The sequence below is a fragment of the Scleropages formosus genome, chromosome 11 (assembly GCF_900964775.1).
Source record: "Scleropages formosus chromosome 11, fSclFor1.1, whole genome shotgun sequence".
Taxonomy (NCBI): Eukaryota; Metazoa; Chordata; class Actinopteri; order Osteoglossiformes; family Osteoglossidae; genus Scleropages; species Scleropages formosus.
The window spans coordinates 6,682,325-6,705,945 of record NC_041816.1 but is presented as its reverse complement, the minus strand read 5'-3'; the positions used below and the strand labels follow the sequence as shown (position 1 = coordinate 6,705,945).

At 49.0% G+C, this 23,621-nt stretch overlaps 1 protein-coding gene across 4 annotated transcripts in view; it reads right to left on the bottom strand.

Annotated features, from left to right (window-relative positions):
* Positions 1-16,187, bottom strand: part of cbfa2t3 (CBFA2/RUNX1 partner transcriptional co-repressor 3) — a 42,201-nt gene extending 26,014 nt beyond the window's left edge. For 3 of the 4 annotated variants that reach the window (XM_029256348.1, XM_029256349.1, XM_029256350.1), the window contains exon 1: positions 4,353-5,968. Coding sequence is in view for 1 of the 4 variants with exons in the window: in XM_029256347.1 (XP_029112180.1) it covers positions 15,565-15,760 (196 nt within the window). In the remaining 3 variants the exon portion in view is untranslated. Of the gene's footprint in view, positions 1-4,352; positions 5,969-15,564 lie in introns of those variants that run through there. The other variant, XM_029256347.1, reaches the window with a different exon arrangement.
* Positions 16,188-23,621: the final 7,434 nt, after the last annotated feature.

Sequence of the window (23,621 nt, the reverse complement as noted above, 5' to 3'; positions counted from 1 at the left end):
GTTTACTATCTCATAGATACATCCCTTTTTGTTACTGTAGTATTACCATGATTCTACTAGTGCTCACTATGATACAGACACCAGTGTACTGCTGCCATAATTACATTATACTGGCCTTCAATGCCATGTATTCATAACTGTACTGCTGTGTTATCACATTTGAACTACTCTCCACTTCCCTACGGTCACATAACCCTATTTGTGCAGAAAATACTGCGCTGATACATCTCTTTACTGTCAAAGGGAGGCATCACTTTGCGTTGCTGAAGTGACCTGTACATGCACACCACTCTTCGCTGTCACAGGGACGTATCGCTCCATATTCCCGTGGTAATCTCCCCATTTATACCATGCTGTCGTGCTGTGAGTTATCTCCACATGCAACCCATACCCATGTCAGCCTGGAGTATCAGTCTGGGTTCTGGAATAATCCTCAGACATGCACACGCTGTGTTTCGCTGCTATAAATAAGCAGTGGAACATGTACATTACCTCGCTGTGTCACAGGAACCGTGCGGTGTGTTTTGGACCACAATAACGGTGCGCGGCTCAGCGGTGCCGTGATATACAGCAAACGCAGGACACGGATTCACGTCAATCACCGTTAATCCGTAGCGTTCATTGAATGTACAGCAGCATTAACAAAGCAATAGGAAACATCATTTAAAATATAATCTAACGTCTCTCGGATGACAGATCTGGATACTCGGCAGCCCTGGGTGGAAACGTGACTCCTGCATGTTGAAGTTTTTGGCTGTTTGAGGGTTTGTCTGTCATGTCCTACATGCTGTCATCGCCACGGTCGCTGCAATCGCCATGCTGGGGAATGTGCTCGCAACACCACAGGGGTGTGTGCCACTGAGCGCCCACAGGACCACTCCCAGTGGGCCCCTCAGGGTCACACTCTTGGCCACAATGGCGCCATGCTCCTGATGACAGTCCCACCACTTCACACACACCTCTGGGTTGAGCAAAGCACTCCTGTTCAGAAGCCACAGCAACTGCAGATATTAACGCAGACTGAGGACACACTGTGAGTGCACACCAAAGGGGTGTCCTGAAACACAAGGGACACGCTAAACAGTGGGACGTGGGCTGGAGAGGGCTGGAGAAGGCTGGTGAGGAATGGTGGGGAACAGTATGGCCCTGAATGGACTGTAATGGACAGTACACACCAGTGTCCAACAGTCCATACCAATCTACGCCAGCATCCAAAATGTCCACACCAGTGTCTAAAAGTCCACACCAATTTATACCCGTCCCTAACAGCTCATACCAATCCATATCAGTGTCCAACAGTCCACACCTGTATACCACTCAGGTCCATACCAGTTCCCAGTAGTGTAGACACACTGGTGAGCACTGGCACCACTAAGATCAGCAGGCATTTGTGGTAACGGTGCCTTTGTGAATCATTGTACACTTTTTTTACCTTTAGACCTCCCATCAATTGTGGTGACTATTATCTGACCATTTAATTATTTAGCTGATGTTTACCAGGGCAACTGAATAATTCATCACCGCACAGTCCTACAGCGAATATATTATGAATGTTTCACAGCTGTAAATGTGACCACAGGGTTAGCGATGGTAACTTGGACATTTTTTAAGGTACTTATACCAGGTTAGTGTTAATGGCCTGGTATTGTAAGATGATAGGATTTGATGACGTTTTCATGGGCCAGCAGATGGCATAATGGTTAGAGCCACAGCTTTACACTTGACAGACCTAGTTTTGAATCCCACCTCCTGCTGTAGAACCCTTAATCAAGGTATTTACCCTGAATTAATATAGTAAAAACACCCCAGCGAGGCCCCTTCGCTCATCTACTTCTGCTCGCTTGGTGGTCCCATGCATGAAAAGCAAAGCTCGGAGGTTCTCGGTTCTGGGTCCGTTGTGGTGGAATGACCTTCCCCTATCACTCAGAACTGCGAAAACTCTGTCTGTTTTCACCTTTTCCAGATCCACTTTGTCCAAGATCTCTTCGGGTCATCTATGGTGTAACTGTTCACACATCGTAACTCCAGAATCATCCCCAGATACAACCTTTATTCAGCCATTACTCTGGTATTGTACTGCTCATTTATGTATCTTATAATATTTAATTAAAAAAAAAATTGGTGTGGGTATCGGGATTTGTCTATCCTGTGTCTTATGCACCACTTGAACGATGAACCTCGGTGCAGCAAGTGGTAGGGAACAAACTAGGTTTGCTTGAGACTTTCATGTCTGCAGCTATATCTGCTTCTCTTAATGCAATGCATAAATTGTACTTTTGCTGAGATGTACATCACTTTGGACAAAAGCGTCTGCTAAATGAATAAATGTAAATGTAGTAAAAATTGCTGTACAAATGGGTAAATCACTGTAAACAGTGGCTAAGCTTTGTAAATTTCTTTTTAGGGAAGCTAAACGAATTAATAAATACAATAAATACTATGTGTTCGGCTGCCCTCATCAGGTGCGAGGGGTCCTCTAGATCACATCACTACCGATGTCCCGTCAGGACATCTTCCTCCCGATGACCTGAGAGCCCCTCACTGTCAGACCAACTGGACCGAAAACTGACCGACCAAACCCAGACAAAGGAAAAAATATTGACCTTCAATAAAAAAACAGCCCTCAAACACACAACTAAAGAGAAAGCCATGCAGCGTTCGGCTAAATCAAGAATTTGTGTACAATTATGTGTCTGCAAACATTATGCAAAATTTACTTATAAGTTACACTGATGACTCAGTGCAGCGCAAGACAGTTTTTCTTAACTGTTTTAATATGGAAAAATGTTCAATAGGCCAAGTAGTTATTTTTTTCACAAATAAATACTTTAAATGGAAATTAATTATCTTGATTTTTATCCCAAAACAAACATGCACAAAATTATTATTATTATTATTATTATTATTATTATTATTATTATCAGGTGTAATATTCTAAAAAATACAAATCCTTAACCATTTTTGTTCAGGTGGCTGTGGGACACTGTGCTCCAGCACAGGGTCACACACATTATTTATAAGTGACACAAGGCGGGTGTGATGGGCAGATGTGTGGCTGTGAAGGTAAAACGAGAAAATACTGCTGATATATTGTAAATTGCACAGCTTTGTACTACACTGATTTACACAACATTGTAGTGTAACAATGTAGCCATATTTCTGAAATACAGCATTTCATATTTCTGCAGAGCATTTTATTATGAGGATCACGAGGACCAGATTAATAATACCCATATTTCTGAGTTTGGTCGCTGGTCTTTCTGCGGAACTACTTGCCTTTGTTGTGCTACTTGGTGCATCAATTTATTTTAATAACTAAAAACTATGGAAGTTATTTAACCGTGGCCTGTTGCGGATTGAAGCCTAACGTAATGTTACATCCATTACCTGTAAAATCTCCCTAACAGGTGAGTTCCTCTCATAATAAACAGGGGAGGCATGGGATTGAGCTCCCATTCATTCATTCATTCATTCATCCGTCCATCTATCCATTCGTTTGTTCGTCCATCCATCCATCCATCCATCCATCCATCCATTCATTCATTCATTCATTCATTATTCCACACTTTGAACCTCCATTCACATCAATGTGGTGTAGATATAATGTGGTTTTAGTTTATATTATCTAACTACAGTGTACAAGGTTCAGACTATAAATGGAGTAAATACAGTTTAAATGTTTCGAAATAGCGTAAACGATGTAAATTGCAGAAATGTGTAAAATACTGTAGTGTAAACTGTGTAGGTACAGTGTTAGTGGTATAAAGTAATGTTAGTGGTAGATCTCGTGTAAATGTGAAAGAGTGTGCTAAGCCTAAGGGCATATATGTGGTGTAAACTGTGTGACACAGTGAGTGAATATAAATAGTGTAAATGGTGTAAAATGTACATGCCTTGAGGGAGGTCCCGAGGCCGAGCACAGAAGAGCTGACAGTCAGTCCAGGGGGTCTTGTGTTCAAGATTTCAAATTATTTCTGTCGGGTAAGTTGGAAGAGCAGCAACAGCAGTACTGCGAACATCTGGACTGCACCGGTTGCGATGAGGCTAATTTAATGAATGGTGAAATTAATGTGCAGATTACTTGTATGAAAGTGCAACTGATGCGATGGAATTGCTGGAAATAAAAATGAATCGTTTTTCGATCGGAAACACCACGTGGGGACTTTTCATGCATCACGCTGAGAGCATCAGGTTACACACTGATAGGAAACTGAGTTTGACGGGCGAAGGGAACAAAAACCATCATTCATAAAACGTGAGCAGTTTCCACAGTTGCCCTGGATTTATGCACCCCCCCCTAGATTTGACAGAGCGGCTCGCAGACACAATGGATGGACCCGTGGTGCACTTACTGTGTGAAGGTCGAGGTCAAGCTGAGGTGTTCGGGGTGAGGAGGATAATCCACATGGAAAAGGAGGAGAAAGACGAAAAGGAGAAGGAGGAGAAGGAGCGCGTGGCCTTCAAAGCGCAGCCGCGTCCAGCATCGCGAAGTGTCGGGCAAAGCATCCACGTTTACAGTGTTTCCTTCGTCCGAAATACAAATAGATGTAGAAATAAGGGAGACAAAAAAAATCCCGCCCTCGGGTGAAAAGGGCACACAATGAAAAAGACTCCTTTGGACTTGAGAGTGAATAAATGATGAGGTAATTTAGTTTACAGGTGCGACGTCTCGGGGATGTTGGAGCGGCACGGAGAACTCGACGGGGGGTCCATGGACACGGCGGGCCAGACAGTCTTTGGTTTCCCTTCCCTTTCCGATCAGTACAAATAACCTCTTTAAAAGTGTGTGCTTAGCATGGACACATGTTTAGCTTCTCACTTGCTTCACACTTCTCCTTTATGTCTCATTTTGTTTTCCATAAAACGGAGCTTTGAAGAACTTCTGGAAGGTTGTTAAAGCACAGTGAATATGCATCAATATGAACGTATAGAATAATAAGAAGAAGAATAGAAAGATCACATCTGATTTGCTCTCACGTGGGAAAAGTGTTTGGAAAAAGTGAAAGTTTTGTGTTTTCTTTGTTTGCTCGGGTAATCCACAGCTTCCTTCAGTCCTTCCTTCGCCCTTCTAACAAGGTAAAACAAGGTAGTACTGTCGAAAACCGTAAACGTGGTTGCGGATCCACCACCAGTTGTCCGACTTGGGTTCTTTGACACTTTTTCGCACCTCTGCTGTTGATCACACTGGTCACACACTGGTCACACACTCACTGGTCACCCTCGGACACAAGCACGTTATACATCCGAAAGGGAGGCTTTTCCCGCGATGCTCGCCGCCCGGCGCTCGCTGGTGCTCGTCGATGCTTGCCGATGACGACTGCTGGTTGAAGTCTGGTCTGGGGTTCGAGCGCCGCGATCTGGAGACCGTGTCCTGCCCACCGACCCTCCGAGCGCTCCGGCGACAGGACCGCTCATTCCCCGCTCGCTGCGCGCACAGACGCCGCTCGCTCCCGTCTCCACAGCGCAGATCCTCCGCTCAGAAAGAGACAATTAAAGAAGTGAACGGAGAGATGATCGAACGCGCGTATCCGACGAGCCTGAGGCTGTGTGATAGCAGTCCAGAGCATCTAGTGACATCTACAGTATCTTCTTGGTCCGTGGTCTCCTCTTTCCTCTGTTCTCTCTGAGCGCGGACCCTTCTGTCACTGTTTAAATGGCCATCTGGAGCTGGGATGCGCGCCTGACGGGGACGCGCACTTAACGGGGACGCGCGTCTACCGGGGATGCGCTGCTAACCTCCCTGCTCTTTCTTTCTTTCTTTCTTTCTTTCTTTCTTTCTTTCTTTCTTTCAGCCTCCCTCCTGCTCGATGTACTGAGGGAACGGGACCGAACCCCTCCTCTTAAAGCCTTCCTCCTCCTCCTCTTCCTCCTCCTCTTAAAACCTTCCTCCTTCTCCTCCTCCTCGGAAAACCCAGCCAGTGTTTCTCTTACTCCATCCATTCCTCGCTTTGTAATTAAACGACATTATTTTAAAACGTGCACCTCGCATTCATTCTAAATGCTGCGAATCAGTCATTGATGCTGTTTCGTGCTGTTTCGTCACTGATTTATTTTAGACTCTTTTTTTTTTAATCGCTAAAATCATCTGTATTTATCGCTGATCTCTCTGAGAGGTCGTTGCTTCTTTTCTCAAACGGTCCTTAATTTAATCACTAACTGAACTTATTTCCTTGTTTACAGGACATGATGCTTAAAGTCGCGCGCTCATCGCTGAGGACGGGCGCTGAGATTCTGGGCAGCGCCTTTGTCGCGGAACCAGGACGACGGGACGAACGAAGTTCACAGCGCGCCCGAGGGGTCTCTGCCTGTTCCCATGTCCGCCTACGGGGGGCGCTGTTTCCTCGCCTGCCCCGCAGGCCAATTAGACCCATCGTGCTGGAAAGAGGACAGATCCCCGTAAGCGCCTTTACCACTGCACTGAGCACCAAGAAAAATAACAAAGGGCTGATTAAAAAAAAGACAAAAAATAAATAAAAAGAATTAAATCTGCCTCCTTACAGCTGCATTAATCCTCTTTATAACTGATCATTTGCCATGGACACGTGTTCTCTTAGAACACATACTGTACTGCTCTGTTTTACCCCTCAGCCACAATTTCTCCCGGTCCTTATTGTCTGAAATGTTCCTCGATTAAATGATCATTGTTCAGAAGAGATAAAGTCCATTGAAAAGAAGGTGCTGTGGCTCAGGGCCCTGGGAGATCGGCTCCCAGTGAAGCCGCGGTGACGGGAACTCGCTGCTCATCAGCTCTACGGCAAATGAAAACACTAAGTGTGGAAACGTCGTCTCCTTTCTTTATGTGCTCGGCAAAACACTTAATGAGAACAAGCTGAACGAAGATTACAGTCGTAGAATGCATGAAAGTTAAGTTTTATTTAGCTTTGGACACTCTGGCTTGGATCATTTGTACTATAATGCTCCCCTGGCTGAGCTGAGACCCCCTGTATGGCAAGGCCTGGGCTATAGAGCCTTGCTGACCCCCCCTGGGAGATTTGGTTATACTGTTGCATGACACCCACTCACACACACACACACACACACACACACACACACACACACACACACACACACACACACAGACACACACGCTTGCTGAAGCCGCTAGTCCCAAGCAAGGTCACGGCAAGCCGGAGCCTAACCCAGCAACACAAGGCGTAAGGCTGGAGGGGGAGGGGACACACCCAGGATGGGACGCCAGTCTGCCGCAAGGCACCCCAAGCAGGACTTGAACCCCAGACCCACCAGAGAGCAGGACCCAGCCAAGCCTCCTGCACCACTGCGCCCCCTGCGTGACATCCATGGTACTATTTTTAATGTTGTCTTTTATTTTAAGTCCATGTCTCATATTCAGTCTCGTTTGATTGACATCATATAAACACAGTGAAGATGTGTATTGACACTTTGTGAATATAAAGACCTCGTGGTTCATAAAGAGTGCCATTGTGACAACTGGTTCTTGTAGAACCAACACAGTAGCAAAATGTTGATATTAGACAGGCTAGTTGAGACATATCCAGCGTTGTATAAATTTACTCTGTTCCCAAGTACTCCTCACTTTGACTTTTTGCAAGATAAATGCTTTTCGTGAAAGTCTTCAAGTTTTGGGCTGGATTTTGTCACAGTTCAGAATAAAAACTGGATGTTGGCGAGTGAACTGAAATCCTTGAGTCGTAATTTTAAGGGCTGCTGCATAATTCCATTTTTTTCATATGTTTTGCTGACAGCACCAGATAGGGCTGTGTTTACAGATGTTACCCTTCACTCAGAAGGTCCTCCTATGCAGCAGAAGGTCACAGTAATTTAAGCACGCAACTTAAATTACTGAGTAAAGTGACTCTGCGGTGTCAATAATGATGAGCATCTTTGTCAACAAACCTGATAACAATAAGTCAGCCAGGGGGTGGGGGTTCAGGCTAAATGAATAACAATAAAGTTGTTTTGTGTATTATTTTCAACATCTGTTTTATTCCTTTATTCGGGATTTCTGTAAAGAATTGTCCAATTAGAGTGGTCATGACTGAAGTGACTATGACCAACAGGCGTCTCAGACACCTTGACAAAGCCGTGACGACTAGACAAAGAACCGATGACTCAAATTCTTCCCGAAACATGCAACATGTTCTTCTTTCTAGTGTTTTGTGATGCCGCCCCCCTCCAGTTTTGGCCCTGAATCTATAGACGACTCATTCTCTTCATTTCCCTACTTCCACCAGCGTGAGAAAACCTGTCACTCCACCTGCCGACCAGTTATGATTTAAGCGTTGCCAGGCAACAGATCACCAGTTCAGGTACACTAGATTTCTCGCCTACTTCTCTTGGGTTTTGGGAGGGATTCCATTTTGCCCCACGACACAAAGGTAAAAAAATACAGTAGGTGGAAAAGTACATATTTGATGCCAGACCGCATGGTTCCTAAGATGAATGGTCTAGAATGTGGAGGCCCCTGCAGTCACACGCGATCACACAGCTCCCGCAGCAGGTGAGCTCGTCCCCTCTTTTCTCGACTGAGAATTTCACATCTGCCTGCCGTTTGAGGACACGGAACGAGATAGGGCCGTAAACACGGCAAACAAAACAGCAGAGCGCGGGAGCGTCACCGCCGAGGGACACAGCTGCCTCCCAGCGCCGCCTGTCCCACAGTCGATTGACGAGTCTGTTTGATGTGTTTTCTGGGAAGGCGCTGAGATGCAGGGCCACACTGAACGCCGCTCACGGGGCCCGACTAGCACGTCGGGTCAAACGGACCTGTATGAAACAGAGCCCCGTTCTATTTTTCTGGCTAATCGGAAATTAGAGGAGAAGATAAAGATAGTAAAGTGATCCTAATAATTTGTCACTCTAGTTCAACAGCTAAATATATAGCGTGTGTTTTTATGAATGAATGAATGAATGAATGAATCCCAAAGAGAAATTCTACGTGCACATCCAGACAAGTAAAGCATGTAAGCAACCAGTTTTGACAGCTTTGGGCAAAAACACACACACACACACACACACACGCACACACACACAGAGGCTGAAACCGCTTGTCCCAAGTGGGGTCGCGGTGAGCCGGAGCCCAACCCGGCAACACAGGGCGTAAGGCTGGAGGGGGAGGGGACACACCCAGGATGGGACACCAGTCCGTCACAAGGCACCCCAAGCGGGACTCGAACCCCAGACCCACCAGAGAGTAGGACTTTGGGCAAAAAGCCCTTTAATAATCCGTATGATGTGTTTAATGGTTACTCTGACTCCTGACTCTCCTGACTGAATTACCTCGATGTGCTTGTTTTAACTTAAATTACAGTAAGTGTCTCTGATGCCCTGGCTTGCTCATTATAACACAGTTTCACAGCATCCTATCAGACAGATATCAGCAAGAAATAAAGAAGAGGAAAAGTAGCTGCTAGGTTAAGGAGGGGACCTCCTGTTCTACCCTTGAGAAAAGCATTGATTATAGACGGCACCAGCGCGCATTTGGGCAGAATTTTTAAGCATTTGGCTGAATAAATGGGTTAAAAGGTCAGACGTGTGAGGCCCTTTGAGACAAACACACGTGCAGTGTGAATAATGTATGTAACACGCAACCGGAATTTCCGCTGCGTTTCTCCACAGCTCAGTTTTATGTCTCTATTTCCGCAATAAAGCCTTTAAGGCTCTGGTTACAGTGATGCAACACACACCACAGTGTTGCAGTGACGACACGCTACATGCCGCGCGCTTCTGCTCCATTCAGGTCGACGGAGCCTCCGAAAAGGCCCCGGCTGGAAGCGTCGCGGTCACCCTATGATTGGGGGCTCGGGGATGTCGTGGTGACTGTAGAGATGAGTGGAGGCCCTGGGGATCATTTTTCATTGTTGTTTTTGGCTATCTGCTTCTCTCGGGGAACCCTTGGCGGTGGCCTCAGCCCTCAATGCATAGGGATGCACCCGGGGGGGGCTTGGGTCCGAAGGCCCTTGGCAGCTAGTTCGCCATGGCACCGAGTCTGGCTGACCCAGAATTTGCACATTCCCTTAAGAGTGAGTGCTTGCTGTTGCACCCCATAGATTTTTTTGGTGTTTGCTGGAGAAATTGCTGGCTGGATCTCTGCTGTTTTAATACCAGATTAGAAAATTAAGGTTGAGTGTAAATAGGATTTGTTTGAGGGCCTTGGCTAATTGTTTTCCAGGCGGGTCTCCAGAGGAATGGCTGAAAAAAGCCTTTTGGAGTGTGACTTCAAAGGGAGTCGGAGCGGGAGGGTGGCTTCAGAGAGCGGTCCCCCGAGACCCCCCCCCACCACCACCACCACCACCAACCTCCTCCTCAATGCACCCCGGGATGTTGGGGTAGGGGGTGGAGTTTGTGTCTCAATGATGGTGAGTGTACTGCCGTGATGGAGAGCCTCAGTGGTACCCTTTGCTCCCCCAACATCAGTGATGAGTAGTTCAAAGAGCTTGGCATGTCACCCCCCCCCCCCCCATCTCCCATCCCCCTACGCCCCCCCCCAACATTGTGGTAATCCCCCGTACTCCCCCGGGGACTTCATCGACCAGATTAATCAGAAACCCTGCACTGTATGAGTTATAATCTGTTGTTGAGATATGCTCTGCCCTCTAGGCTTACAGGTCAGGTGTAAAGATGAAAACACACACACACACACACACACACACACACACTTACACATAAACACATGCAGCTCTCAGTAACTCCTGAATTCCTCTGCTACATTCTACAAAATGCTATATATGTGGTGTCTAAAAAGATTTTGCAGTTAAAGACACAAAAATGAAAAGTTAAAACGTTGAGCACTTCTAATGATACCCCAGTAAACCTGGGGACGTATCATTTTAAAAGGGTGTAATCTGCCATTAAATGGGTGTGTTAGAAAACACACTCAAGTCTCTTTCAGCTTCACAAGGCAGACACTTTTTCCCAAATCCATTTACAGTGTTTATACCATAGTAGCACAGCTATATAAAGAGAAAGGCAGTGGACAGAGTGAGCAGATCAGTTCAGTCAGTCAGCATTTACTCTTAGAGGCAGTCATCTCTGGGCGGGTTTCAGCGATGTACAGGGTAAATGAAACAGGGATGAAGTACAGCAGTTGATGGACTCCTTTTGACCCCTGGTTCCCATGGGTATGGATGAGCCATGAATTTCTGTCTGTCATGGAGAGACAAATTCCTCTGACCACATTGCTTTGTACAGTATTCCATACCCATCAGCTGGTCTATTGTCATTCTGTACTGCACTGAACGCTGTATATATTTATATATTTTACTGGCCCATGCTATGTGCATCATCTGTATTTCCAGGATAGGCTCTGGACCGCAATGACCCTATGTTGAGATATGTGACAATAACAGTGAGCGACCACGCTACACGTCTATACTACCACCCATCGATTCATCCAACCATTATTGGTAACCTCTTGCCAATACAGGGACCTGGTAGCTCGGAGCCTATCTTGGGAGCCTAGAGTGTGGGGGAGGATTGGAAGCCAGTCCATTACAGGGCAGTCTCACACACACACACACAAAATGCGATTTAGAGTCACTGCTCCACCTGAACCACTTGTCTTTGCACTGCAGGAGGAAACCAGAGCACCCAGAAGAAACCCACACACACTTTTTGAACCACTTGTCCCATACGGGGTCGCGGGGAACCGGAGCCTACCCGGCAACACAGGGCATAAAGCCGGAGGGGGAGGGGACACACCCAGGACGGGACGCCAATCCATCGCAAGGCACCCCAAGCGGGACTCAAACCCCAGACCCACTAGAGAGCAGGACCCAGTCCAACCCACTGCGCCCCCCTCCCCACACAAACACACAGTGGGAATCTGCAAACTCCACGCAGAGTGAGCTGGATTCGAACACCTGGCTGAACCCAAAGCCTAGGAGTTGTGAGGTACCAGCGTTATCCGCTGTGGCATAGTACCACCCTACATGTATCACAACATCCCCAGTAAATACTACCACACCATACTTTAGTCCATTTACTATACTGCCATGCTGTACAATACACATGGTACGACATACCCCACACAGTACACAGTATGTAAAGTCATCCAAGCACATGGGACCTACACCGTATTTCCACTACGTTCTCCATATTTGTCTTCCATCATATGCTCTGTGTACCGAGCACCAGCACGTTTCATGTTTCTGCGTGTTCTTTAACATGCTTATAAATAAGGCTGCCCTTTTATTCTACATTTCTTCTTCGAAATTGTTTCAAAATTTAACTCTGACAAGTTAGCGGGGAATTTTCTGAGTTCGAGGGCTGAGAGCTAAATGCGTCGTGATGCAGGCGGCCCCTCATTGTAGGGCTCCAGCAATAAGGGCCCCGAAAAAGAGAGACGCTTCCTGCAGGGGGCGCCCAGCCGCAACGTCCGGTGGGACGGACCGAGTACAAGGGCCTTTGATTGACAGCAAGGAGTCTCGCAGAATCAGGAACGGCTGAAATTGTTTGTTGTCACGGCGATGGTAGCACACGTGGAACTTCACCCTTCTTGACCCCTCGCGACACCGAGACCGATGACGCCTCGCCCTTTGCCTGTCTGTACTTTCGTTGCCAGGTTTGCAGTGTGAAGGATGTTGGTCGGGGACGGGGTGACAACTCAACCGCTGCGACCCCGATGGGAAACTTTCCCTGCTCGGGCCCACGGAACCCTGCTCTGTGACATCGGTGCCCTTGTGGCACGGCGCCTCCAGCCCGCCCTGTCCGAGGTACTGAGTCACGGGCGCAGCAGAACCCGAGAATACAGACACAAAAGGAAAAAACACATTGTTTTGCAGATTCCCGGTTGGATGATTTGAGACGACTGTCAGAGATGCGCCGAGCAGATGGGCTGATACTGCAGAATGGTGTCGAAGAGCGGTTATGCAAATGAGCCTGGCACTGCTGGCATTCGCCAGTTTCCGGGGCGACGGCCGGTAGCCATTCCTCCGCTCGCGCGTCGCAAATCCTTCTCGGCTGCGCCGTCGCAAGCGTGCGTGTGTGTGTGTGTGTGTGTGTGTGTGTGTGTGTGTGTGTTTGCCGCAGATAAGGCGCCCGCTGGAGGACAGAGCTGCTCTTCCATTGTGCTCCGACACTGAATCCACACGGACGTCTCCCGTCGCTGAGACTCTGCGCACGGCGGGTATTCCGGGGCGCAGCGGTGGAAGGAGAGGCAGCCGGCATCGGGAAAAAGCAAAGGCGGGGTGGGGAAGAGGTGCAGGTCACGCATGAGTCTCTTTTATCGTTGCACAAAGAGCTGATGGAAGATCATAGGAGTGTGAAAGCGATGGATTAGAGCGTCAGTGTCCACTGAGAGCTCAAGGGAAGGTGGCGTTTCGGGGCAGGCTGAGGCTCCCCGGTCGAGGGAATACATGTGTGACGTGTGTGAGAGTACATGTGTGACATACATGTGCGGAGCCAACGTCTGAAGACACACCTGAAACCTCATGCTCACACACACCGAGGACAGATTAGAGTCAACAGTTCAATCCAAAGCTTAAACTTTCTAAAAAAGCCTGAACGGTAAAAAAGTTCCGGTTAACGACCGAACGTCACACGCTGCTGCTGAGATGACCGTGATTTTTTTAAGGTCAAGCGTGGAACCCACACGCGTGTGTTTAGCCGTGTGTCTGCGCTGACTGGCCTGTGTGTGTGCTGTGCACCGTGTGTAAGGAATGCAGCGGAAGTGGTGGTGGAAGCGGGGGGGTTAAAGCGCCGATTCCAGCTGTGAACATCTGTCCCTCAGGATACTGAAAGAGCAGGGCAGCAGAAGTGAAAATAGTGGGTGCAGCCTGTCAGTGCAGCTTACACATACACACACACACACACACACACACACACACACACACACACTATAGTAATGTTCATAATGAGTCCATTCTCCAAACTACTACGCCAGTCATCGAACAGCCGCCCCGTTTCCCCTGGTGTACGTAACCCACTGCCCACCCCCTGCCCTAGTTACACCCCTGTCAGGCCCGCAGCGTTCAGGTGGAGATGCAGCTGTGTAAGGAACCCGACAGCGGTGCAAGGGTTCGAGCACGACAGCAGCGCCCGTCAGATAAGGGAGCCGTGCGCTCTGTGTTGTATCACAGAAATAAAGAAGAACTGAAAGCTTCTGTTCTGATTTTTTCCCTCTTTGGGCACAAGTGGCTGCTGATTCTCTGGAGGTCAAAATTTCAGCACCCATCACCCCCTCCTTCCCCTGCTGTGCGCCCCAACCCCCCCCGGACACCCTCGCCCCCTTGCTCCGGGACAGCAGTTCCTCACTGCGGTACCGTGTGTGTTGTGTTCTCCGTGATAAGACGAGCTGCAGGGGCGGGAGGGTGCATGCACTCTGGGAGGGGGGGGGAGGACGAGTCGAGGATTCGGCACGCCGACAACCCCCCCCGCCGCCGTGGTTATCGCCTGCCGCAGCTGTGCCTCGCCCTGGCGACATCTGCTCCTGCGCAGGAAGCGCCGGCTGTTTCTCATAACGCCCCAAGAAGAGGAGCTCCTTACCGAGATAACAGCAGCGTAGTGACGGCGGGACCCCCTGTGCAACCCACACACACACACACACACACACACACACACACACACACACAGAGAGAGAAACCCACCACAGGTAAAATGGCAAGAACACGCGGGCCCGGCACCAAGGCGCCCCCTGTAATTTTGAGCACACGTGATTGATGGTGCGGGCGTCCGCCACCGCTCCTCCGCCTTTTATCGGCGAATTACAGCACACGCTTATGACTAAGCCTATTTATAGAGAGCTTATCGCAGAAATGTGCCCAAAGCTCATTATTGCTGAGGAACAGGCTGCTGTCGGAGGTAATTCACTGGGCGCCGTGTTAATGCTCCTCTAAGGCAACCCCTTCAAATATTTAGAAGTGACAAAGTCCTGCTTTAAAGGCAGTTTGCCCAGTCTCTTGCCCCGGCCGGGACACACACCGATCGCGGTGCTCAGACCTGTGGCAGCAGCAGTCGGAGCGAAAATAAGTCAACAACTCCTGTAAATAGTACAGATATTAAAAAAAAATAACTAAAGCCTGTTTGCCGTTTCTATGTGTTTACGCAGCAGGGGCTGCTGCTATGAGTGCCAGGCGAGGGACACCGGGGGTGTAGTTAGATCTCGACACGCAGCACATCCCGCAGGTGAGCATGTCCTCAGTCGTCATCTTTGTCCACACATTGAATTCAAAGTGATGCTGCGTACGTTCGGCGCGGGTTCGATAACTGAGCCCATTATACCGGAGTGCGCGGCTCAAAGGTCCAGCTGGAGGTCCCCAAGCGCATCCCAGAATCAGAACTTTCCTACTGACATCGTAACCACCATCTCACACACACACACACACACACACACACACACACACACACACACAGTGATTATGAGAAGAACCCCAGCAAATGAGCACCTTTTCTTACCACCAACTAAACTCAGCCTTAAACTATGACACGTATTACAACAGCAACCCATCATGTCATATAATTTCTCCGTGTGCTTCACACATTGGTCTCAACCGACAGGCTTTAAGTGTGTAGCAGCGCCCTGTGCGTGTTGGCTGTCACGCTCGGGCATGCCGCCGCTGCGTGTGACATCACGTGAGGAGTCCTCACCTTCCGGGGCTCTCTTGGCCCCTTGGGCGGGCGGGGGGGACGCGGGGCGCGCTCGCTGTGCCGAGCGGCAGGCCGGCGTGCTCCTGTGGCTGGTCAGCGTCACTGTGGGGATCCTCGGGGGGGTCGCCGAAGGAGCTGTCGCCACGTGGGACCCCCGATGGTGTTGAAGGCTCGCCTCGGTGGCCAGCTTCTGCATTCCCTGGGGGGGTAAGGTGGCGTCTCGGACGGTCACTTGCGCTTCCCTCTCGGCGTCCACGTCACGAGCAGGACAACGGGGGCGAGGTCCTCCTATTTAAGTCTGCTTTTGCCTCGGGTACGAGGGCAATGGCCTCATGGCGATAGGTCAAGCTGTGTCCGTCGCTGTGGAGTGTGCACAGCAGTCAGCGAGGCGCTTGAGCTCAACACCTCCTGGATCCACAAGGGGCTCCTGAGCACATGGGGGAGTGTCAGTCTCCGCCAGTTTTAACTTTCTTCCCACTTTCACACTCTTTCCTTTCGCTCTGCGTCTCTTGGTCCAACTCGGATGCGCAACCTTCCTTCTTCTCGCTTGTCCAGTTGTCCCCGGACACCCTGGGTGGTCGGCAAAGGCTCCACAGAGACTCCGATCGCGTGCTCCTCATGAAAAGATCTTCCTCCAGCTCTCCTCTGGTCCTCTCTCTCCTCCCCCTCCCTTTCTCTCTCTCCCTCTCTCTCTCTCTCTCTCTCTCTCTGTCTCTGTTTGTCTCTCTCTCTCTCTCTCTCTCTCTCTCTCTCCCCCCTTTTCGTTCACTCCAGGCCCATTAAAGAGGTTCACATGCAGTGGTGGGCTGTGGCTCCAGGAAGGTGCTGGGGTCCCGAGAGCCAAAGCCAAGGCGACATGCCAGAGGCTACAAGCTACAGGAGATGCACGCGCCGGTGTATCACTGTGTGTTCGCTGAAGTGCGCCCCCGAGGGACCGTGTGAAAGGGGTGGGGCCGGCATTGGCCGGGCCCGAGGGGAAGGTAAACAGAGCTGTGTGCAGGCGATAGTGCGCAGATCGCACCCGCAGCCTCCTCCTGGCCTTCCTCTGGCAGGAACCAGCTGCGGCCGCAGGCAGGCAGGCAGATCTTCCCCTTCCTAGGCGGACAGCGGGACAGCCTCCTGTCCCCGCACTTCCTTCCCGCGCCCCCCCCACCCCTCGCTCGGGCAACGTGACCCCATGGCGGCGCCGCGCCGCACCTTCGGCCGTTCCCATAAACAGCCCAAACCCGAAACCTCGCTCAAACACATTCACAGCCCCCAGCGCAGAAGTGAAAGGGGAGTGCGCTGAGGAAGTGTGGCTAAATGTTCCCCCCATGTGAACACATACACACACACACACACACACACACACACACACACACATACACACAGAAACTGTCTCACGGTTCTTGGTCAAGAAGGGGGGATGGGGAAAATGCAGTCAGGTGACTCAGGTGGGATTTTTCCAGAAAGGGACAGGATCCCCTGGAGGGCGAGACTCATGTGTGACAGCGTTTTCAGAAAGACCCGACCCCCCGCGGGGGTTTCCAGTGCGATGGGGAAGATCCTGAAGGGCACCTATTCTCACGTGTCACGACAGTACGAGACCGATACTCATCATCCCACCAGTTCAGATTAATGCTGGAAAATCAACACATGGGGTCAAAGTTTTGATACTCAGAAGGTATGAAGATCTCAGTCCTCTTGCATGTCCACCGGCTCGCTGTGCCACCAAGCGTCCCCCCTTGATATAATATAATATAATAGAATAGAATACAATACGGGGGGTGCAGTGGTACAGCAGGTTTGGTCCGGTCCTGCTCTCTGGCGGGTCTGGGGTTCGAGTCCCGCTTGAGGTGCCTTGTGTCGGGCTGGAGTCCCGTCCTGGGAGTGTCCCCTCCCCCTCCAGCCTTGCGCCCTGTGTTGCCGGGTTAGGCTCCGGTTCGCCACGACAACACAGAGACAAAATCAGCGCACTAACAAAATGCTAACGGACAAAAACAGGCCCACATGAAGCACAGGGGAAAATGTTCAGAGTATCAGGGGTGGTCAAGCAGCACTGCCTTCGAAAGGAGTTTGAAAAAGGTGAACAAATATTCCAAAGTTCTTTAGAATTATGATGGGGGTCAAATATGAACTTTTACTGCGGGACAAAGTTACACAACAGAGTGAAACACATGCACATATTGCTAGTGTGGACCATAACTGTCATGAACTCCAAAGGCTATTAGAGGAAAATAAAAACTTATTAGGGGGCAAGGTCAAGTACATGCCCTCTGCCCCAGACATGATAAACTTATACAATTAGGAAAGTAGTAAAAGGTTCAGCAAGACAATTGTGGACAGGTCAAGGGGTCACCCCCTCACCCCCGTCTGGTCAGCAGGTGATCTTTAATGGACGAGGCAGCACAGCAGGGCTGGCGCTTACTGGTCTCAACCCAGCAAAGTTAACTCCAGGTGCGCTCATGGCTGTGGGACTCGGATGGCGGAAGAAAAAAATGTATCTAAATAGTGATGTATACTTTCGCAAACAGGAAGCACCAGTAGGTTTCATAACAGTTCAATATAGTATTTAAATTTATTTCTTTCATATGGACACTGTCGTGAGATTTGTGCACAGAGCCACTTACAGTGATTTATACGGCGGAGTAATTTTTACTGTATCGCTACCTTGATCGGGGGTACTGCAGCAGGAATGAGAATGGACTCCGGTGATTAGAGTATTAGTTACACTATTATTTATTTATTTTTTTTTAATTTTATTTTTTTTATAGAGCGCTCTTCTCACGCAGTGACACAGAGCGCTTTAACACAGACATAAGGCAAGAAAAACAGATACAAACAAGGAAGACGGTCAACTAATGGCTACCATTACGAAGGAACTGGAATCCCTACCTTTGGCTGTGACGCTGTTCCGCGCTTTAAGGAGGGCATCAATAAAGGCTTCAGCGAAGGCCGCTCATCTGTTCATTCTGAACGCACACAGGTTTTGTTTGCCATGAAAATTGTGTGTATCGGAGTGTGTGTGTATTAGTTCATTGTGCGTAAGCTCAGTTATAGAGTCCATCGAGGCTGTGGCAGTAACCCCCGATCCAGGGAGATGAGGGTCAGTGGGTGAGCAGGCTGGGACGAGTGTCTAGCCTTGTCTCACATGACAGATGGTGCTTAGAGCTCAGCGCCACACCTGTAAGTTCAGGCCAGCTGTGTTACAAAGAGTCCCTTATGAGTGCAACACTGACGACTTGGGGAGAGACAGCCGGCCATGGAGACAGTGGTCAAGGGAAGGCCAGACTCTGCACTGGAAGGACACTCATTTACCTTGATTCCTCCCAACAGTGATTCCTACCTGTCTGAGGTTAGGGTTAGGGTTAGGGTTGGGGTCACAGTTAGAGTTAGGGTTACAGTTAAAGTTAGGGTTAGGGATAGGGTTACAGTTAGAATTAGGGTGAGGGTTAGGGTCAGGGTTAGGGTTATGGTTAGGGTTACAGTTATGGTTAGAGTTAGATTTATGGCTAGAGTTAAAGTTGGGGTTAGGGTTACGGTTAGGGATTCTCCACCCTTTTACTTTTACATTTACATTTATTCGCTTAGCAGATGCTTTTCTCCAAAGCGACTTCCAATGAACTCTATGTAGTGTTATCAACCCACACACCTTATTCATCAAGGTGACTTACACTGCTAGATACACTACTTACAGGGGTCACTCAATCATACTTTTCCCCAGATAGGTACTGGAGCAAACCTCTTGAACCTGCTGAGTGTTTGGCACTACGCCTGCAGACGAGGCCTTCTTGTGTTGTGTGATGGAGCCCATTGCAGCACGATGAGCCATTCGAACCCCTGCAGCTGGCTCCCCACCACCTCCGAGGTCTCTGGGAACAGCAGCGACACTTTCATTTACTATGGTACTGCACCACATCTCCACGTGGATAATTGAGACTAAATACGCACCTGCATCCTGGTACTGGCTAAAGCTGAGTATCTTGTGTTCTATACATAACATATTAAAAACTGATTTATGACATAAGCCCATTTACAGTATATATGTATATATGAATTTTAGCTTTTTATTTAAGGGTTCATTTTTTATTTAATGGGCCAGAACTGTATCACATGAGGACAGGATCAGTGCACTGCATGCAAACACAGGTATATACAATGCAAGAAACACGAGGTTACAGCATTTAGTGGGGGGGTGGTCATGTAACTGTCAGAGGACTTTCAAAGAGGTGACAAAATATTCCAAAATGAATTAGAAAAATCAGTAAAATATTAACGCTTCCAGTGGAAGGAAATGAGGTGCTTGAGTCAAGCACCTTTTCTGCGGAGGGAACTTCTGCTATGGATCACAGCAAGAAGACACATCCTCTCGCCAGACATTGATTTCTCTCAAAAACACAACATGGGCTGTAACTAAACAGCAATATAAAGAAGACCAAGTCAAAACTTACTAGAATGTTCTGCATTATTGAATTTCCTGCAGAGCTTGTATCTGTTTGTTCCCAGTGTGTGTGTGTCTATGTGTGTGTATCCATTTATATATATGTGTGTAAGTATTTATAGCTGGACCCCTCCAAGCGAGTCTCTGGACTTCCCCGAACGTCCCCAGACCTGAGGAGCGCCTGCAGCTGGGCCCCTGTCTCCGCCCCTTCCGGGCTGGCGGGCGCACACCTGCTCGGCACGGCGGCCTCCTCGGGCCCGCGGAGCTCAACCCGGCGCTGGAAGTTAAACCGTCCCCATCTGTCACGGCGTCGCCTCCCACAGATGCGCACTGGGGGCTGCTCCGAACAGGCCTGGCTGACGTTCAGAAACTGTCAGAGCGCACCTGCCAAATTAAGTGTGCTCTCTCATGCACCCACACACAAACACACACACGCACACACTCACACACACACAAACACACACTCGGGCGAGTGCACGTGCTACTTCGAAGTCATACATCTTCATCGTTCGGTGTGTAAATAGGAGAACGGCTGCGGCTGTACAGTGTGACCGACACCTGTAACCATGTCCAGGACTCCTCTGTGTGAGCATCTCTCCGCACTACCTGTGTACTGAACATTATAAATAAAACAGATACAAAAATAATCTAATAATACTATAGTAAATATTACAACGCATTCTTATATGGGAGGCAGCTGGTAGCATTGTGGTTAGAGCTGCTGCCTTTGGATTTCGCTGTTGCGCCTTTGAATCTCACCTGATGCTGGAGTAAAGCACTGTACTTATCCTCAATCGCCCAGCTGTAAAAATGAGTAAATAACTGTCAGTATCTTAATGTTGTAAGTAACTTTGGAGAAAAGTGTCGGCTGAATGAAAAATGTGCATAATAAAAATTAAAAATGGATAGTTCCTCCACGGGGGGTGTGGCGGGTTTGGCCTGTGCCTGTTCTCTGGTGGGTCTGGGGTTCGAGTCCCGCTTGGGGTGCCTTGCAATGGACTGGTGTCCCATCCCGAGTGTGTCCCCTCCCCCTCCAGCCTTGCGCCCTGTGTTGCCGGGTTAGGCTCCGGTTTGCCACGACCCTGCTTGGGACAAGCAGTTTCAGACAACGTGTGTGTGTGTGTGTGTGTGTGTGTGTGTGTGTGTGTGTGTGTGTGTGTGTGTGTGTGTGTGTGTGATTCCACTGCTTACATAAGAGTGGAGGCCTCTGGGCTGTTGTATCAGAGCCACAGCAGCTTGCTGGTGTCTGTGGGGGGCAGCGGGAGAGTGAAACACAGCTGCCTCCCACGGAGCACCACCAGCGGGTGCCACATTGAAAGGGGGGCAGGTGGAAAGGAAAACTCTCCATCGCGTGGCTCTCCAGCACCTGCCGCTCACCCGTGGACCAAGGGATGGTCGGTGTCCTGGTGGGCGTCATGGGGACCAGGATCCTGCACTTGCAGCGAGGCCCACATGGGGCTGCAAGGTCCAACCTGTGATGGGCAGTTTCATAGCAAGCGCGGGAAAAAAATATGTACGTTCTCAAACAATAAGACCCCACTTAACAAGCTTTATAGTTAAAGTGCATCGACAGTTTCAGCTACATTATAGATTACGGTTACTAGAGGCTCTGGGCCACAGGTGGAGCAGTGGTCAGAAATACTCCTTGGCTCTCTAAGGACTTGGGTTGGAATCCCATCTGCTGATTAAGATACTTGAACTGATTAAAATTACTCAGCTGTATTAATGGGTAAAGAGTTAGAAACAGTTTAGTTTAAAAACCTAGCAATATACATACATTTTCAGAACCGCTTGTCCCTCACAGGGTCACGGGAAACCGGAGCCTACCCGGCAACACAGGGCGTAAGGCCGGAGGGGGAAGGGGACACACCCAAGACAGGACACCAGTCCGTCGCAAGGCACCCCAAGCGGGACTCGAACCCCAGACCCACCGGAGAACAGGACTGCGGTCCAACCCACTGCGCCACCGCACCCCCACCCCCACCTAGCAATATAAGCAGCTTTAAAGATGAATATTTAATAGATTTAAAGAAAAATTGTTTAAGGCACAGTGGCACAGCAAGTAATGCTGCTGTCTCACAGTGCCTGGGTGGGGCGAGAGGATGTCGGTTTAATCCCTGCTCAGTCTGTGTGGAGCTTGCATGTTCTCCCCCTATCTGCATGGGTTTCCTCTGGGTGCTCTGGTTTCCTCCCACAGTCCAAAGACATGCTGTTCAGATTCACCCATAGTGTGTGTGACAAAATGTGTTCCACTGATGTATGGATGAGTGACCCAGTGTAAGTAGTGTATCTAACAGTGTAAATCACTGTGGTGAATAAGGTGTGTGGGCTGATAACACTACATAGAGTTCATTGGAAGTTGTTTTGGAGAAAAGTTCTGCCAAATAAATATAATGTAAATGTTAATTTCTCAATGAGGAGGGTGTGAATGAGGCTGCTGGTGGCAAACACAACCCTGATGACAGTCCCTTGGGGGTGACATGCCTTGTTTTCGGTATTGTCATCCACAGCGCATTATGAGAACCAGCTTTTATAATTGACATTATCATCTTTACTGTCACTCTGGACATTATCCATTTGGACACTGTCACGTGTGTTAACTGTTGCATGCGGTTCTCTGAAAGCAGGTCTCGGTGTAGCGCGTGGGCGAGCGCTCACTCACACACACGCGCCCGCACACACGCGCCCGCACACACACACACCTGGGGTTTTACTGCAGTGATGTCCCCGGAGTTTGCGGTGGGATCATGAATCATTCATGAGGGACAAACTCTTAAAAAAAAGGTCACTGAGGAAAACCAAAAGAGACCTAAATCTCTTTTCTATTTCACCGAAAGTGCTGCATAAATTAACTCCGCTGTTTGCATCTGAGCCCCTGAAACTTGTGATTCTAGACTGGAATTTTACTCTAGTGGTCAAATAAAAATAATTAAAAACTGAAAAAAAACACCAAGGCCAGACACCACGGAGAGAGGCTGTCACAAGCACTCCTTAGTAACTGTCCGTAGCTCGATTCTTGTATTTTATTATGCTTAGTTATAATTTATTCATGGGCTTGAGCCATGTTTTATTCATGTGGGAGCCCATTTGTACGGCCAGGTTGAGAGCATGGCACCCACGTGCGCCGTGTCGCTCTGAGAGCACTTAAGCGGCACGTGAGCAGCCCGGGTTCGAGCCCATCCGGCAACGCTGCCCCAGGGTCGCACTCCCGGCTTACGCAGCAGCCCCTTCACTTTAGCCCTTTCCAAAAACATGTGTGATTCCCTCATTAACAGCTTCCACATTGTGTGGATTATAATAGTGTAACTGAGAAGGAAAGAAAAACACATGTTGTCATTATCATAATTATCCCACTGCTTTGAATAAGACATAAACAGGACTTTGCTTAGGTATCATTTTCCACCTGAGGTGCAGGAGACAGGGGGGCATGGAAACAACACGCAGCAGCGGTGGATCTCGATCCCGACACCGGAGTGGACTTTTCCGAAACACGGACAGCGAAGACGGGATGACACGTGCAGGGAAGGTGGCCCGGCTGGACCGATGCGCTGCTGCGCCTCTCGTCCGTATCACTGCTCTCCAGCGGGTTCGTAACCCTGACCGACACATTTGAACTTTTCGTCTTTGCACAGAGTGA